Below are 16,541 nucleotides of genomic sequence, written 5' to 3'. Positions count from 1 at the left end.
AAAGACACTGTCTCTATGTCCCCATTGCAAATTCTTTCATTTTTTTGGTTCCCATCCCTTCATCTTTATATCCCCATGTAACATAGTAAAATTAACCCCAGTAGCCTCTAGGGGTGGAGGGCTTGGTGTCTGCAAATACTCTTTTTCTTTCTCCTGAACTTAATTGTAGCTTGTTGTGTAGAGAGTCCTAGATGGGAGATTATTTTCACTCAGGACTTAGAAAGCATTGCTCCATTCTTTTCTTGTGTCCTTTATTCCCATTCATAAATCCTATGAGTCCTTGTCTGAATCTTTATATTGTGATCTATCTGCTTTTTCTAAAGATACTATTGTTTCATATTATTTTGTGTGTGAGAGTGTCTTGTCTTCATGTATGCCTGTACACTACTTGTGTGCCTAGTACCCACAGAGGGTCAGAAGAGGGCATTAGACCCCCTGGAACTAGAGTTACAGATAGGTGTGAGTCACCATTTGGGTGCTCGAAACTGAACCCTGGTCCTCTATAATAACAGTTAATGCTCTTGTCCTATAAGCCATCTCCATCCTTTGGAGACCTGTTTTCATATTCTGGACTCTTTACACATCAATTCTGTTGACTTTGATGATACATGCTTTGGCGCTGATATTGTCTCCATCTCTTCTCTCTGTTAACCCCTAGAACTGATAACGCTTACAGTCTGGGAGACTGCCTTAAGATACTTCTTTAAGAATTGATAAAAATCAACCTTTTTTCTGTTTTTTCTCTGTGGAACGCCTGTATTGATCCTTTTGTCTCTTTGTTGTCTTCTTCTAATCCTTTTGCATATTGTGCCACCCTAGGAGACATCCTCAATTTTACCTCGTTTTTGGTTGGTTGGGTGGTTGGTCAGTTAGTTAGTTTGTTTTGTTTTGTGTTGTTTTTCTTTTTAAGGACAAGATCTCCCACCCCTCCCACCAGGCTGGCCTCAAACTCAAAAAGAGCACAGACTAGCCTGAAACTTGTAATCCCCCTGCCTCAGCCTCCTGAGTGCTGGCATTATAGGCATGCATCAGCAATCATCCATCATATATGTTCATATAGAGAGGGGAGGTCTTTTTTTTTATGTGTCTGCATATAGTACATGTTTGTTCATACCTGCAGAGGCAGAAGAAAGCATCAGATCCACTGGAGCTGGAATTAAAGACAGTTGTGAGCCACTGAAAAGTTTTTCTCCAAATTATTTTTTCTCCTCTGTTTGATTTATTACACCTTTTATGTTAGAGATTTTTTTTCTCCACTTTCTAGTGCTTCTTGGTGTGTCTGTATTTAATTATCAAGGATTACAAAAAGCCTATTGGGAATTTAGTGTATTTGGGTGGGACTTATCACATGGGACGTTACTATTTCTAAAAACGACCTTCTAATATCATTACCCTGTATGTGTATCTTCTAACTGGCTAATTTTTCCTAGAGAGGTATCTTCTAGCCTTTTCCTTGCATGATGGATGTAAGGAACAAAACTGACTGCTAGTATTCTGGAAATTAACCAGGTAAAATGGGTTTTGTTGCCCCATGGATTCTGTGATTACTTCCCACTCACCCCAGATCTTTCTTAGGCTGAAGGATCTTTTCCCTTGGTAGAGGCAATACTGCTAGCAGCCTTCCACCTGCAAACTCTGTTCTAGAATTTTGTAGATAAAGAGAATTACCTTACCTAGAGTCATGTCCCCTTTCCACAATAGTGCTTGGTATAGGAGATATAAAAGTAAAGGCAATCTGCTTGTCCTGTCCAGGCCAAATGTGAAGGGCTCTCCTAGTTTGAGATCTTTGTGGGACTGGCCAGGAAATTCACTGAGAAGAACTCAGCGCAGCATCTTTCTGTTTCTGTTACCCATTTCTGCTTGTTTCCTTTTCCCTTCCTACAACTGTTGATTTCACAAGTCTCCCCACTAAATTTCTGCATGTCTGTCTCCTCAGAGTCTGCTTCCTAGAGATGTGATGCTCCTGACATGCTGTATAGTATCTATATGTGCATGAACTCCACTACAGTACAGCACCTATCCTTTGCCCCTTGCACTATCCCTACCCACTACAGCTCTATGTCTCTGGTATAACCAAAGCTAGGGTCTTTCTTGGCTGGCCTGTCTAAAATATAGCTGTAGGTATTAATGCAGGGCTATTCCAACTGCTTGCTATATACATTTTCAGTGTAAATGCTGTTAAATATGCCTGAAGCCTATAATTCCTTAGTGTTTACAGATTCAAAAAAACTAGACTTTTTTGTTTACCTATTTTTCTTTTTAGTTGTATAAGTTTATTGTGTATAGCTAAAGAGCAGTCCACAAGTGAAAGACTGAACTGGGAGTAAGAAACTGGATTTTAGTACAGCTCATGAAACCCTAGGCAGAAGTATTGTGACCTTTTTGTGATTGGCAGCTGCTCTTTCATCTGGTGACTTGCCCTATTTGTTTATTCTTCTTATTCCTGTCCATCAATTCATGTCATCATTCCAGTGTCTAATTTCTAAAAGTTTGTTCCCCGATCAAAGGATATTACATATCCCGTTTCTTTTAATTTCTCTCTTTTGGCCTGTGTTCAGTTTTCTACTTTATTGTTATTTTAATGAATTGGGGAAAGACCAAAGATGTGTTTACTCTGCTTGGATGCTGACAGTTCTACATGATTCAAAAAGAAATATAATTTTTAAGAATATCAGAAGAAATTTGTAAACTTTTAATTTGCTACATTATGAAATGTTCCAGCTTTGTTACAAAAATTAGAAAATTAACTTTTAAAACTTATATATTATTGCTGCACAGTTATTATCCCAGCACTGAGGAAGCTGGAACAGGAAGTTACCCTGGGTTACATAGGAACCCTGTCTTAAATAAGGGGGAAAAAAATGAATGCACAAATACTATTTTCATGCATCTAATCCCTCGTGTTTTTAATCAAAGAAGAATCAGAGTCTTAATTGAATTTTTAAGTAACTGAACCATTTCTCTCTCAACCAGTAGGAATTTTCTTAGAGCTATAGGAATACTCTATCAAACCTTATCTCATTCCTTATTAATACTACCCCTTAATAATATTATAATAATCCTTAGTATATTCCACATGTCCCCATTAAAATCCAGAACCACTTAATAGAAAGTTTATGAGAAGATAATTGCATATTTTAAAGCAATATTTTTTTTTCTTGACTAGAGCACCGGAACTGTTTAGTTATATAGCCAAAAACAGCCAAGAGGATGTATTCTATGAAGATGATATCTGGCCTGGAGAAAATGAGAATGGGTAAGCAAGATTTGTGGTACTTATTGCCACGTAGTTCAATTCCAGGTTTCCATTTGGAAGTTCAACTAATGTTACTTTTTTTAAATATTGTTTTAAATATTGTTTCATTTTTGCTTTAAATTTCTTAAATCTGATAATTTACAGATCCCCGAAAGTTTTTTTTTTTTAATCAGATCCTTAGTAAAACCCTCAGAAAGTTTTAATCAATATGAAAAAAAAAAAATGCTACTATTTTTATTGCAGTGCTGAGAAAGTTCAAGAAATTATTACTTGGCTAAAAGGACATCCTGTGAGCACTTTATCCCGTTCCTCTTGTGATTTACACATTCTGGATGCAGCCATTGTTGAAAAAATAGAGGAAGAAGTTGAGAAGTGCAAGGTACTAACTTTCTGTAACAATGGTTACTGATGAGAGCTGAAGTTAAAATGGACAACATGTTATCATTTATCTATGTTTCGGCCAACTCATATATGTACTTAATGATTCTCATTAATACTGAATAATCCTGTAGCATTTCCAGCAACCATTAGGAAATTTAAACCAGTACGTGTGAATATACTTCAGTGTGCCAAAGCTATAAATTTTAAAATGTGTTTCTTTGTAATACTTCTAGTTTTATAATTCTAGTTACAATAGAAAGCTTGTGAGTGAGAAATAATGATGTAATTCCATTCTTTAAAGACACAGTTCGGAGCTAGTTAGATGGCTCAGTGGGTACAGGTGCCTGATGACATTAAGTCAGTCCCTGGGTACACATGGTGGAAGGGGAAAACCAGCTCCCCTAAAGTTGTCCTATAACCTCCACATGAGTGCATGGTATATGCACGCACACACAGGTACATACACGCTAATCTCTTGTTTTTCTACTCTGCTATTTCAAAGCAACAAACTTACATGGTTGACTTAACCTGTTTTGTCCTTTTTAAATAAGTGGTACAATAGAAGTAGATTGTTATATTGATATTTTTTAAACTTTAATTTCTCCTGATTTGCCTTTTTCTTAATGATGCCTTAATAACATACTTTCTTTTTTAAATTAATAGCAAAATCAGTTAAGACTTGGGCTTAAGAGCCATTCCTAACCCCTTAGACTCAAGATTCTTTTCCAATATTTTTTCCTGCCTCCATTTCATCATTGGTAAATTGGTAATAAAATAATGCCTACCTTATAAACTCTGATCATCAGTAAGATCAGCTGGGATAGAACATGTTCTTCTCAGGACTGGGCATACACAAAGCCCTGATCTTATCCCAGCACCACATCAAGTCAAGTTTGGTGGTACATGCCCATTATCTCAACGCTCTAGAAGTAAAGGCAGGAGAGCCAGAGTGAGTTCCAGGACAGCCAGGGCTACACATAGAAAGCCCTTTACAGAAAACAAACAAACAAACAAATTAGCCTATCTCTGCTGGCACTAGTGGCACACACCTTTAATCCCAGCACTCAGGAGACAGATCTCTGAGTCAAAGCCAGTTTGGTCTACAGAGTGAATTCTAGGGTCGCCAGGGCTCACAGTACACAGCTGCTATGAATGCTGGTGGCAGTGGTATTTGGATTCCCATGGAATATACTCAAGCACGAAAACCACAACTACGTGACTTTTCCTCTTAGAAGAAAAATTAATAGACTCACAGCTGTAAGACCCTAACTCCGGGGTCCTGATGGGCCGATAGGAGAGCCCCACGACATAAACACCAAACCAGGAGATGCAACAAGCAAGGGGTGTTTGTTGAGCGAGTGTGCACTCGGGTGTCAGCAATCTTGGGGAAAGCTGTACACCCCTCAAAGGGTCCAGGCTCTTTTTATAGAGAAAAACTGCAAATCAGCATATATGCATGGGGCACAAGGTGATTGATTACAAAGTATGATCTCATGTTTGAGAGATCATCCAGGTGTAACCTGTTTTTCTTCAAAGGAAACCACAGAATGTATCTTGGAAAGCCCCCAGACTGTCCATTGGCCAGGAGTGACCCAGACAGGGCTGTTCATCTGGAACCATATGTTCCAGGGTTGGGGCCTATTTCCTTGTTGTGAGCCAAGACCTGTGAGAAACTTCTTATCCTTTTTTTCTTTGCAAATTAAAGTCTTTCACAGCCATGTTTTGCTTTATTTTCAGTACTGTGAATTAGGCAATGACATTGCCACTGAGTAACACCATCAGCCCTGAGAGTTCAGTTATTCAGAGTATGGACTTGAGAGGTAGTTCCATGGTTAAGAGCACTTGGTGCTCCTGGAGAGGACCTGAGTTTAGATCCCAGCATCCCCATGGTGTCTCAAAACCATCTATCACTTCAATTCCAGAGGATCCACCTCCCCATTCTGCCTTCTGCAGACACTGCAGAAAAACATCTATACACACTTAAAATAAAAACAGACTCCAAAGCAATACAAAGAAATCCTGGTTCGAAAAACAAACAAACAAATAAATAAGTAAATTAAATATTTTAGAACTTTTTTCAGGTCAGTGAATTCATTTGGACATAAAAGATTCTGTGACACTCCCATCTGTGACTCCAGAACTTAGGAGTCTGTCATAGGAGGGTTGCACTAGTCTGAGGCCAACTTTGTCTGTATTAGTGCATTCCAGGACAGACAGAGCTAGAGTAAAACCCTGTCTCAATAATAAAAACAAGGCTAGGAAGATAGCTCACTATATAGGTTTGCTTGCTGTGCAAGCCTGAGGGCCTGAGTTCAGAAACCCTATACTCCTATAGAAGGTAACGCAGCATTACATGGGATGCAGGGTCACAGAGAGGGTTAGGAGGCAGACAGGCTTTCTGGAATATGCTAATCTCATTGGGGGGTGGTAGTTGGAAAGGTAACCACAGGCTTCAGGTTCATCGATGAGACCCTGTCTCAAAGTCTTAAAGCAGAGCATGCTAGAGGAGGGGATCGGATACCCTCCTCCGGCCTCCCCATGTGTGTCTGCAGGCACACACACTCTTACAGACACATTCATTTATATATTCACATACAGCACAAAAGTATTTTATCCATTTTTTCTTTATTTTGAAAACCTAAAATACATGTACAAAGTTATAGTTTATTATAACATATAAATAAGATGAGAATTTAAGGCATATTTATGTGTGAAAGGAGTATAATTGGGGGTTTAGTATGTTATTACAATAATAAGGAAAGAAGAAAAACCTAAATACAACATTCTGAAAATGAAATAAACTTCTTTCTAATGCAGAGCCATCATTCTGTGAATGTATAGTGGCTTTTAGACTAGGGTATACTTCAGTAGTAGAGCACTTGCCTACATGTCTAAGACTTGGATTAGATCACACACACACACACAGTGAGCTTTCTTATTAGACAGTAGTTCTCATACTGGAAGAACATTTTTAAGCATTCTGCATTCTATTCAAGAGCAATGGTTCTTAAACTTTAAGGAGCAAATAAACCACCATGGAATCCTGATAAGAACTGGTCTGAAAAGCCAGGTGTGGTGGTACCACTTGGGAGGCAGCAGCTACAGGAGGACTGCTATAATTCTAAGTAAGCTCAGCTTGTTCTTAGCAAGTTCCAGGCCAGCCTTGACTCAATAGCAAGACCCTATTGAAAGGAGAAAAAAAAAAAAGCTAGGTCTGTTGGGTTCTCATATGCAGAGGATCGCCTTTGCAAAGCCTCAGAACAATGCCTAGTTTCCTGAGCCCTGAGCCAGTGAGAGGCTGCATTGTACACCATCTGCAGTTCTGACTCAGCCATAAAGGACGATGTGAGAAATTATACTCTAAGGGAAGTGACATTTGCTTATATGTAACTATTCTTGGCCAGGAATGTTTATTATTTATTTTTCTGCATCTCTTAGAAACGTTTTTATTCATTTATTTTTAAATTCAAAATTTAATTTATTTTAAATTAATTTTAAAATAAAATTTTAAAATAGGATTACATAGATACATGATATCATATTTAGAAAGAATATTTAATATATTTTTCTTTTCTGTATGAAATAGATTAGTTTTGACTATAAGTTGTCATAATTATAAATAAAACTAGACCTTTAGAAGATGCCTATAAACTTGCCTGTAAGAGCTGGAGCTGTCAGATCTAATTCAGGAGTATGTCAAAGAGAGCATGGTTGAGAAGTAAAATGCACTATGTACATAGAAATAGGAATGTGTGACTGGGGACTAGCAAAGGACAGGTGGAGTACTCACAATTTTATAGCCCAAATCAACCTATTTTTTTTTATATGTTTTATAACAAGTTTTTAACCTGTGTACATTTCCCAAGCTCTGCTTCTCAACCTCCTCATGGCCAGGTGTGACCACAAAAATGTAGTTTTGCTCAGAAACCTGGGAGCAGAACAGTTACAGATAGCTCCCAGAATGGTTCCCTGAAAGGCCCCACACTCAACTGAGAAATGGTGGCTTTGTTAGCTATGTTAGTCTGTCTTGTGAACTTGGGTTTAACAGGGTTAGAAAGATAAGACTTTACTTCACAATAATTTTACCTAGGAGTCCAATCCTTTTCTCCCTTCCTCCTTACCTCTCAATGTTTGGGGGATGGAGTATTATTGGTCGGTTGGTTGGGTTTTTGTTGATGTTTGTTTGTTTTTGTTTTGGGTTTATATTTTCTTTTAAAACAACAATAAATTGTTTCAGAAAAAAACAAAACAAACAAACAAAAAAAAAGCAACCACTTGGTTCTGAGTCATTTAGGCTAAGGCTAAGACTTGAGTATACACTCACACACCCCAGATAAAGTTTTTATAGATAAATACTTCATACTTTTTTTCTCTTTAGTATAAATCTTCCTTAGCATGATGATTAATTGGTGCCTGTAATCCCAGCACTCAGAGGGCTGAGGCCAGGCAATCATCATTAATTTGAGGATACCTGGCTTACAGAATGAAACCTTATCTTAAAAAAAACTTATGTTAAATATTCTTTATAATTCTTTTAGAAAAAAATGCATTATAGAAGTATAATCTTCTGGGCTGTAGAAATAGCTCAGAGGTTAAGAGCACTGGCTGCTCTTCAATTCCCAGCATCCACATGGTAGCTCACAATCATCTGTAGTGAGATCTGGTGCCCTCTTCTGGCCTGCAGGCAGAACACTGTATATATAATAATTCAATACATCTTTAAAATACAAACATAATCTTCCACATTAAAAGTAAGTCTGTTACATTTTACATAGTAAGCTTTTTTCTTGGATTGGGCAGAGCCACACATGAGATGTAAGACAGTGTTTGTGTAGCATCACTAAGGGCCAGCACTGGGCAGAGGACACTGCCCAAAGCTCCTTACCTACTCATGCTGGGAAGAGTAAGCTGGTATCCCCTTCTCACTACTTACTACACTTGAATAGTGTAAAACAATCCGCAGTATACTTCTACCTTTGGATTTTTCTGTGTTGTACTTCAAACCAGTGTACTGGGGCCAGTGAGATGGCTCAGTGGGGAGAAGTGCTTGCCACCAAGCCCAGTGACCTGAGTTTTAATCCCCAGGACACATGGGAGGACAGGACTGACTCCTCCAAGTTGTCCTCATATCTCCATTTCTCGGCCGTGACACATATGTACATGTGCACACACACACAAAATATAAATAAACATTATTTAAATATTTTGCTTTTAAAACTTTTAAGTAAGAATTTAGGGCCATGACGTATATTTTTAATCCCAACGTTTGGGAGGCAGAGGCAAGTGGATGTCTCTGAATTCAAGGCCAGCCTGGTTTACATAGCAGGTTCCAGCACATCCAGGTCTATATTATGAGACCCTACTTCAAAAAAAATTAGGGCCAGCAAGATGGCTTATCGGGTAAAAGGCCCTTGCCACCCAGTGATCAGGGTGTGATCCCTGGGCTCTTCATAAAGGTAAAAGAGAGAACCAACTCCACACATAATAACTAAAATAACAAGACTTAACAATTTAAGCTGTATTCATCTCATGAATTTGTATTTCACTCCTGCGAGTGCAAAACTTCAAGTATTCTTAAAATTAATACCTTTACTTGGCTTTATGAAATTTATAGATGTTAGAACTAGAAAATGGTTTTGTAATTTTCATTTGTTTTTGTTTTTTTTTTTTTTCTTACTCAGCAAAGAAAGAATAATAAGAAAGTGCGAGTGACAGTGAAGCCCCATCTGCTGTACAGAGTAAGTATCTGTAGAGGGATTCAAAGTTGCTGTTTTTACCCTGGAAATGTATAGGAAACAAGAATTGTCTCAAGCCTGCATGGTGGCATGCCTGTAATCCCAACAACCAGGAGGAGTTAGAAGGCTGCTGGTTCTTGTAGATGGCTAACGCTGAAGTTTGCACTTAGCCTGGCCTATATAATAAGACCATGCCTCCACAGACAAACAGGAGGGTTCCAGTGTATCGAAGAGGCTCTTCCCTTAGAAAGCATGCTCTCTTCTTTTCAGCCTTTGGAGCAGCAGCATGGAGTCATCCCTGACCGGGATGCCGAGTTCCGTCTGTTTGATCGTGTTGTAAACGTGAGAGAGAACTTCTCAGTGCCAGTCGGCCTCCGAGGCACCGTCATCGGAATTAAAGGGGGTAAGACTTCAGTACTTGATGCCTTCAACTGCATTCACATTGTGAAGTAGAACGTAGTTTTGTGTGTTGTGTGCATCTAAGCAGAAAATAAATTAGAGAAAGGACTAAATCTGTTTATGTTTGCAGTGTTTTTATTCTTTTGATTGTACTTTGTAGGGAAAATTCTCTTTTTTTTTTTTCTGCTTTACACAACATCTGAGAAGTAGATGACTGGGGGGGGGTTGAGAAGACCTGTTTATAACTTGGATATATATATATATATATATATATATATATATATATATATATATATCACTAAAATTAAACAAGCCTTAGAGGGTGTACTTACATTTTTATAAAACTAAAAGGAAATTTTCATCACATCTTATACTTTTAACTAATCTTACTCATAGTTTTATCTCAATTTACATTATAATCTGTAGTTTGAATATGCCTGGTAATCTAGAAAGCTCTCAAAATAAACACTATGGTACTTATAGTGAAAAGATTTTAGATACTTGTGCATATTAATTTGACTTTTATGAATATAACTAGATTATACCCAGGTGTGGTGGTCTACACCTGCAATCACAACACTAGGGAAGCTGAAGCAGTAGGATTACCACAAGTTCAAGGCTAACATTGGATACATGGAGAATTCCAGGCCGGTCTAGGCTACAGAGTGAGACTTTGTCTGAAAAATAAGAAAATGGGAATAAGCAGATAGTCTATAAGTACTTGCTGTTAAGTGTATGGACCCGAATTCCATCCCAAAATTCATAAAAACTTGGTTATCTTAGTTAGGGTTTCTATTGCTTTGATGAGCACTATGAGGGGATATGTGTTTGCTCACATGAGTGCCCCAGTGTGTCTGTGGAGGATGATGTGTGCTTGCTCACATGAGTGCCCCAGTGTGTGTGTAGAAGATGATGGTGTTTGCTCACATGAGTGTCACAGTGTGTGTGTGTGTGTGTGTGTGTGTGTGTGTGTGTGTGTGTGTGTGTAGGATAATGTGTGTTTGCTCAAATGAGTGCCCCAGTGTGTGTGTGTAGGATAATGTGTGTTTGCTCACATGAGTGCCCCAGTGTGTGTGTGGAGGGGGATGATATTTCCTCAGTTGAGTGCCCCAAGTGTGTGTGGAGGTCAGAGGATAATTTGCAAGAATCATTTTCTCTTTCTACAGTTTGAGTCCTGGGGATTGTACTCAGGTCATTTCACCAGCTATAAGTTCTTAAAATGTGAATATATACCATCTGGCTCAGTCATTCCATTCCTAGATAACAATCCAGGAGAAAATAAGACTTGAATTTACACCAAGCCTTGTATGATAATCAAAAATTAGAAAAAACCCAAAACTTGCCAGTAAGTGAATGAATACACTGGATGCTATTCACTATATAATGAAATGCTTCTCAACAATAGAAAAAAGAAGAAAGAAAAAAAAATGATATATTCAAAATGGATGGCTCTTACTTGTGCTGAGAGAAGCCAGACCAAAGAGGATATAAGCTATATAATCTTACTTAAATAAAATTTTAGATATATATGCACTAGTCTATGACAGTGTTTTAGTAGTTTTCTGATTAATAAGTTGTGTATTACAAAATGACACAATTTGAGAATAACTGTCTCATTTATTGCTTCTTTAATTACATACGGTAAAATGTATTACATTACATAGTGTAGATATGTATAGTGAACTTGCAAAACACTGTTATTCATCATTTCAGATATGTACATTGATAGTAAAAGTTTAAAGATGTAGATAGGAAACTAAACTGCTAAGATAAAAGCTGTGGTTGCCTTTTAGGGAATAAGGACACAATGGTCTTCTAAGGCATTTGTGTTCTTTCTTGCTTTGGATGACAGTGTGTGTATTGTTACGTCATCCATCATATTTAAAATGATTTTTGCAAACTTTTAAAATAAAGCAAATATTTCTGGGCACTCTTAAACCTTATGCTGGCATCTCATTGACCGGTTATTGGTCTGACTCCCTCTCTTCATCTTCAACAGCTAGTAGAGAAGCTGATGTCCTATTTGAAGTATTATTTGATGAGGAATTTCCTGGAGGCTTAACAATAAGGTTTGTATTTACAAATATTAACTGTACCTTGTGAATAGTCCATGCAAGATCTCTCTGATGTTGTATTTCTTTTAAATGTGGTTGGCCACAATTTGATATCATAGTTGTTTCTAATATTATAACAGTCAGTGACAGACCTGTTTACCCTCTGGAATTTTCATTTTCCAAAGGAGATTCAGCGACTGACTATATTGTTTAATTAAAACTTGACAAGGTCATGAATAGTGTGGTTAACTGAGCTAAGAGTGAAGAATAGAGTGAAAAGTACTCAGGAAGACAGGTTAGAACATGCAACAAAGATCATTTTCTGGTTAAATGACTTGAGGAATAGAGCCAGCTGAATTCAATGGCAAAGCCTTTGTTGTCTAATAGTGCTTAGCCAGAGTGTAGTGGCTTGTGGAGTGGAATGGCAATCTGGTAATGGAGACAGGAAATTTGACTCTGAAGAAGAAAAACAATCATTGGAAGTTACCACATTTAGATTAATTTTTTTGTAACAAACAATTATTTGGGGTTTTTTCTTTTGTTTTTTTTTTTTTTGTTTGTTTGTTTGTTTGTTTGTTTGTTTTTGAGACAGGGTTTCTCTGTAGATTTGGAACCTGTCCTAGAACTCGCTCTGTAGACCAGGCTGGCTTCAAACTCACAGACATTCATCTGTTGTGCCTCCCGAATGCTGGGATTAAAGGTACAGTCCGACCACCACTGCCCATCAGCAGTTCCCAGGTTTAAAGCAGTGGAGTTGAGTCATTTGTATTTAAAAACAAATGAAGTTTGATGTCATTTTGAGGAAGTTCTAATTTAAAGTTTAAGTTCACAAATTACAAAGTTTCAAGTTACAGGAGAGACTAGTTAGGATGAGTTATCTCACTTAGACTTTGTATTAAAGGTTACTAGAATATTGGAAGGAAAAAACTGGATCCTTTTCTAGCTTTTCTTTCTAAAATGTCACTGCAAAGCTGACATGAACTTAATTTCCTTTGCATCTGTGTTTTGTTTAATGAGCAATTATAATTTTAAAACTACTTTCGATATAAAATCCTATCTATACTGAGAGGTTTCTACAAGATGTCATGATTGGGCCAGCTAGATGATACAGCAGGTATAGGGGATTGCTGCACAAGCCTGGCAATGGGTCCTATCCTCAGGACACAATTGAAGGTGAGGAAAGGAAAGGACCCATTGCATAAGTTATCCTCTGACCTTGTGCTCATGGCATACTCAATAATAGAAAACTTTTATTACTTGGAACTTGAATATGCTTCTTCCTGTAAGGCCTTTCCGTTTGTGCTCTTCAAATGTGGCAACAGAATTTGGATCTCTTATTCAGTTGTTTGCTTATAACTCCCATTTGCACAATAGTTGCATATGTATTTAATTTATATATTACATATATATTTGTTTTCTCTTATGTGTGTTTGTTTTGAGACAAGGTCTTGATCAGATTTGGTCTTAAACCCAAGATCTTCCTTCCTCTATATTCCAAATGCAGGAATGATAGACAGCCATGTACCAGAACAATGTCAAAATGCACCTGTATGTTTTAGGCTTTGGGTTTTGTTTTCTTTTTCATTGTTTTAATTTGTACACCACCCGCTGTGATACAGGCATGCACCATCAGTCCTGGCTTAGTGGTGGTGGTATTTTATTGGTATCTTTTTCTCCTAGTCCTAGTTAAAGGCATCTGATAGAGAGCTGTTTGAGCGATTACTGCCTGTGAGTACTTTTATAATGCACAATCAGTAGTAAGTTTTCATGAAAACACATATTTCGTAGCAACCTGAAACTCATAAAAGAACTCTACTTTTTCCAATGTCCTTCAATAAAAGAAGATAGTATTATGAAAGAAGAAAAGTATTAGGTAATAAAATTGAAACAGTTAACAAAAGACTCCCCCCCCCTTCTTTCTCAAGTACAGGGATCCAACCCTGAACTACATTTGCAATATTTTAGGGGGGGGTTGCGTTTTCCTCCACAGTTTTTGAGGCAAGGTCTTATACTCTGTAGTACAGGTGGCCTTGAACTGCCTATGTATCTGAGGATGACTTTGAGCCCATGATCTTCCTACTACTATCTGTCAACTTCTAGCATTATAGGCAAGTACAACCAGACCCACCACTAAACTAACATTTTTAAAGATTTATTTATTAATTATGTATACAGTGTTCTGCCTGCATGTACAACTACACACCAGAAAAGAGCACCAGATCTCTTTACAGATGGTTGTGAGCTACCATATGGTTGCTGGGAATTGAACTCAGAACCTCTGGAAAAACAGCCAGTGATCTTAACTGCTGAGCCATCTCTCCAGCCCTAAACTAACTTTTTAATTGTAGGTGCTCACCTGGTAGGGGTTACCGACTGCCAACAAGTGCCTTGGTGAACCTTTCTCATGGGAGTCGATCTGAAACTGGAAATCAGAAGTTGACAGCCATTGTGAAACCACAACCAGCCATGAATTACTCCAGCTCAAACTCATCAGTTTCATCTGGGCACTTGGGAGGCCTCAACCATTCTCCCCAGTCACTTTTTGTCCCTACTCAAGTAAGGTTCTCATTCTATTTCTCCCACTCTCTTTGCAAATCAAAAATCATAGAGAACTCCTAAGTGGAACTTCATTTGACTGAGTTTTCTTTTTTTATTAAAAAAAAAAATTGGTACAGAGCCTGATGTAAAGATATACACCTTTTGTTTGTTTGTTTGTTTGTTTTGCTTTGTTCTGAAACAGGGTTTCTCTGTGTAGCCCTAGCTTCCTGGAAATTGCACTGTACACTAGTCTGGTCTCGAACTCAGAGATCCTCCTGCCTCCTCTTCCTGAGTACTGGGATTAAAGGCATGTGCCACCACTGCCTTGCTAGATAAATACACCTTTAATTCCAGCACTTGGAAGGATGAAGTAGGATGCTGTCCTGACCACATATGCTGTGTTCCTGCTCAGCTAAATACTGAGGTCCTATATCAATGACAAAATGAATAATCTTGGTGCTATTAATAGTATCTTACCTCTGTTATAAAATGACATTTATAGCAAAGAAGAAATATATTATCTAAATAACAAGCTCCAGAATATTCTTGTTTTCTCTTAATATATTTATTTTGTAATTGATACTTGTTTTAGTTAAGGTTTCTATTGCTGTGATAAAATACCATGACCAAAAGCAACTTGGGGAGGAAAAGATTTATTTCAGCTTATAGTTCCATGTCTCATCCGTCATGAAGGGGAAGTCAGAACAGGAAATGACACGGGGCTGGAACCTGGAGGTTGGAGCTGATTTAGAGGCTATGGAAGAGTACTACTTTAATGTCTTGCTCAGTTTGCTTGCTTGATTTCTTTCTTTCATTTGTTTGATTTTTGTTTGTTTTGTTTTGTGGATTTTTGGGTTTTCAAGGCAGAGTTTCTCTATGTAGCCTTGGCTGTCCTGGAACTCACTCTGTAGACCAGCTCACAGAGATGTCCCTGCCTCTGCCTCCAGACCTTTGAGATTAAAGGTGTGTGCCACCACCAACTGGCTCACATTGCTTTTTTATAGCATCCTGGATCACCAGTCCAAGGGTGGTACTGCCCACAGTAAGCTGGGCCCTCCCACATCAATCATTGTCAAACAGGAAATGTACTATAGGCTTGCCTCCAGGCAAATGCCTCCAGGGGTTTCCCCAATTGAGAACCTCTCTTCCCAGATGACTCCATCTTTTGCATTTGACAGAAAACTGACTAGCACAACACTTAAATTTGTTATATAATTTAAATGCCCTATGATACCTCTTATGAGTGCCACTAAATTTGAGCCATAATAGGAAGATAATTATGTCATATTCATAAATAACAAGTTCCAAACTTAGATGTGGTGACATAGACCTATAGTCCTATTACTTGGAAGTTGGAGGCATGGGGCTCAGGCGTCAAGGTCATCCTTCCCTACATGAGATTGAGGCCCTCCTGTGAAAACCACGTTCCTGCCAAGTATTTCATGATCATGTTTTTCATCTTTCTGAGCATAAAAATGAGGTTATTGTCTGTGAAACAGTTTTAATTCCATGGTCACAAGTCTTAGGCTTAACCATATTTTTTAGCACAATGTCGTGTGTCATTTATCATTGCAAAACTGATATATGTTTATATAAAGCGTTTTGAAAAAAAACAAACCAGGTAATTAGATGTAAAGAAACGCAAACAAGATTCTAATTGCACAAGTAACCACATTGAGTTTTTCTTCTTGGGGGTTGGTTGGTTGGTTTTGAACTGCGTCTCACTATGCAGCTATGGCTGGCCTGAAACTTGTTATATATAGACTGGATCAGGTTGACCTCAGAAAGCTCAGCCTGCCTCTGCTTCTACCTCCTAAGTGCTGAGCCTAAAGGGAAGCACTACCTCTACTGGCCCAGTGTTAAGTTTTGGTGCATGTTCTTTCCAGTCTTAATCTGCATGAAACCATTTACCTATTCTAGATAGTTTTAAAATTTATTAGATTATTTCTGTGTAAGGTGTAGATTTGTTTGTTTTTAGGCAAGTTCTTATTGGGTAGCCCACCCTGGCCTGGAGTTCGTGCTCTTGACAACCCTTCCCAAATACTGAAATTCTAGGTGTGTACCACCAGGTCAGCAAAGGTGAAGGTCTTCAATAAAGTCTCTAGGTATAAGATTGAGTAAGTTAATAGGTTAACATATTAGAAAACAAAAAATAAATCTGTTGGTGGGGATATTTTT

The 16,541-nt window shown here is 38.0% G+C and overlaps 1 protein-coding gene across 3 annotated transcripts in view; it reads left to right on the top strand.

The window, feature by feature from the left end:
* Nucleotides 1-16,541, top strand: part of Xrn1 (5'-3' exoribonuclease 1) — a 100,120-nt gene that overhangs the window by 61,510 nt on the left and 22,069 nt on the right. For all 3 annotated transcript variants that reach the window (XM_051206923.1, XM_051206914.1, XM_051206931.1), the window contains 6 exons: nt 3,167-3,256; nt 3,500-3,635; nt 9,319-9,375; nt 9,643-9,775; nt 11,771-11,840; nt 14,174-14,381. In XM_051206923.1, the coding sequence (XP_051062880.1) occupies nt 3,167-3,256; nt 3,500-3,635; nt 9,319-9,375; nt 9,643-9,775; nt 11,771-11,840; nt 14,174-14,381 (694 nt within the window). The remainder of the gene's footprint in view (nt 1-3,166; nt 3,257-3,499; nt 3,636-9,318; nt 9,376-9,642; nt 9,776-11,770; nt 11,841-14,173; nt 14,382-16,541) is intronic.

Source organism: Phodopus roborovskii, unplaced genomic scaffold, assembly GCF_943737965.1.
Source record: "Phodopus roborovskii unplaced genomic scaffold, PHOROB, whole genome shotgun sequence".
Lineage (NCBI taxonomy): Eukaryota > Metazoa > Chordata > Mammalia > Rodentia > Cricetidae > Phodopus > Phodopus roborovskii.
This window is presented reverse-complemented; position numbering and strand designations above follow the sequence as displayed.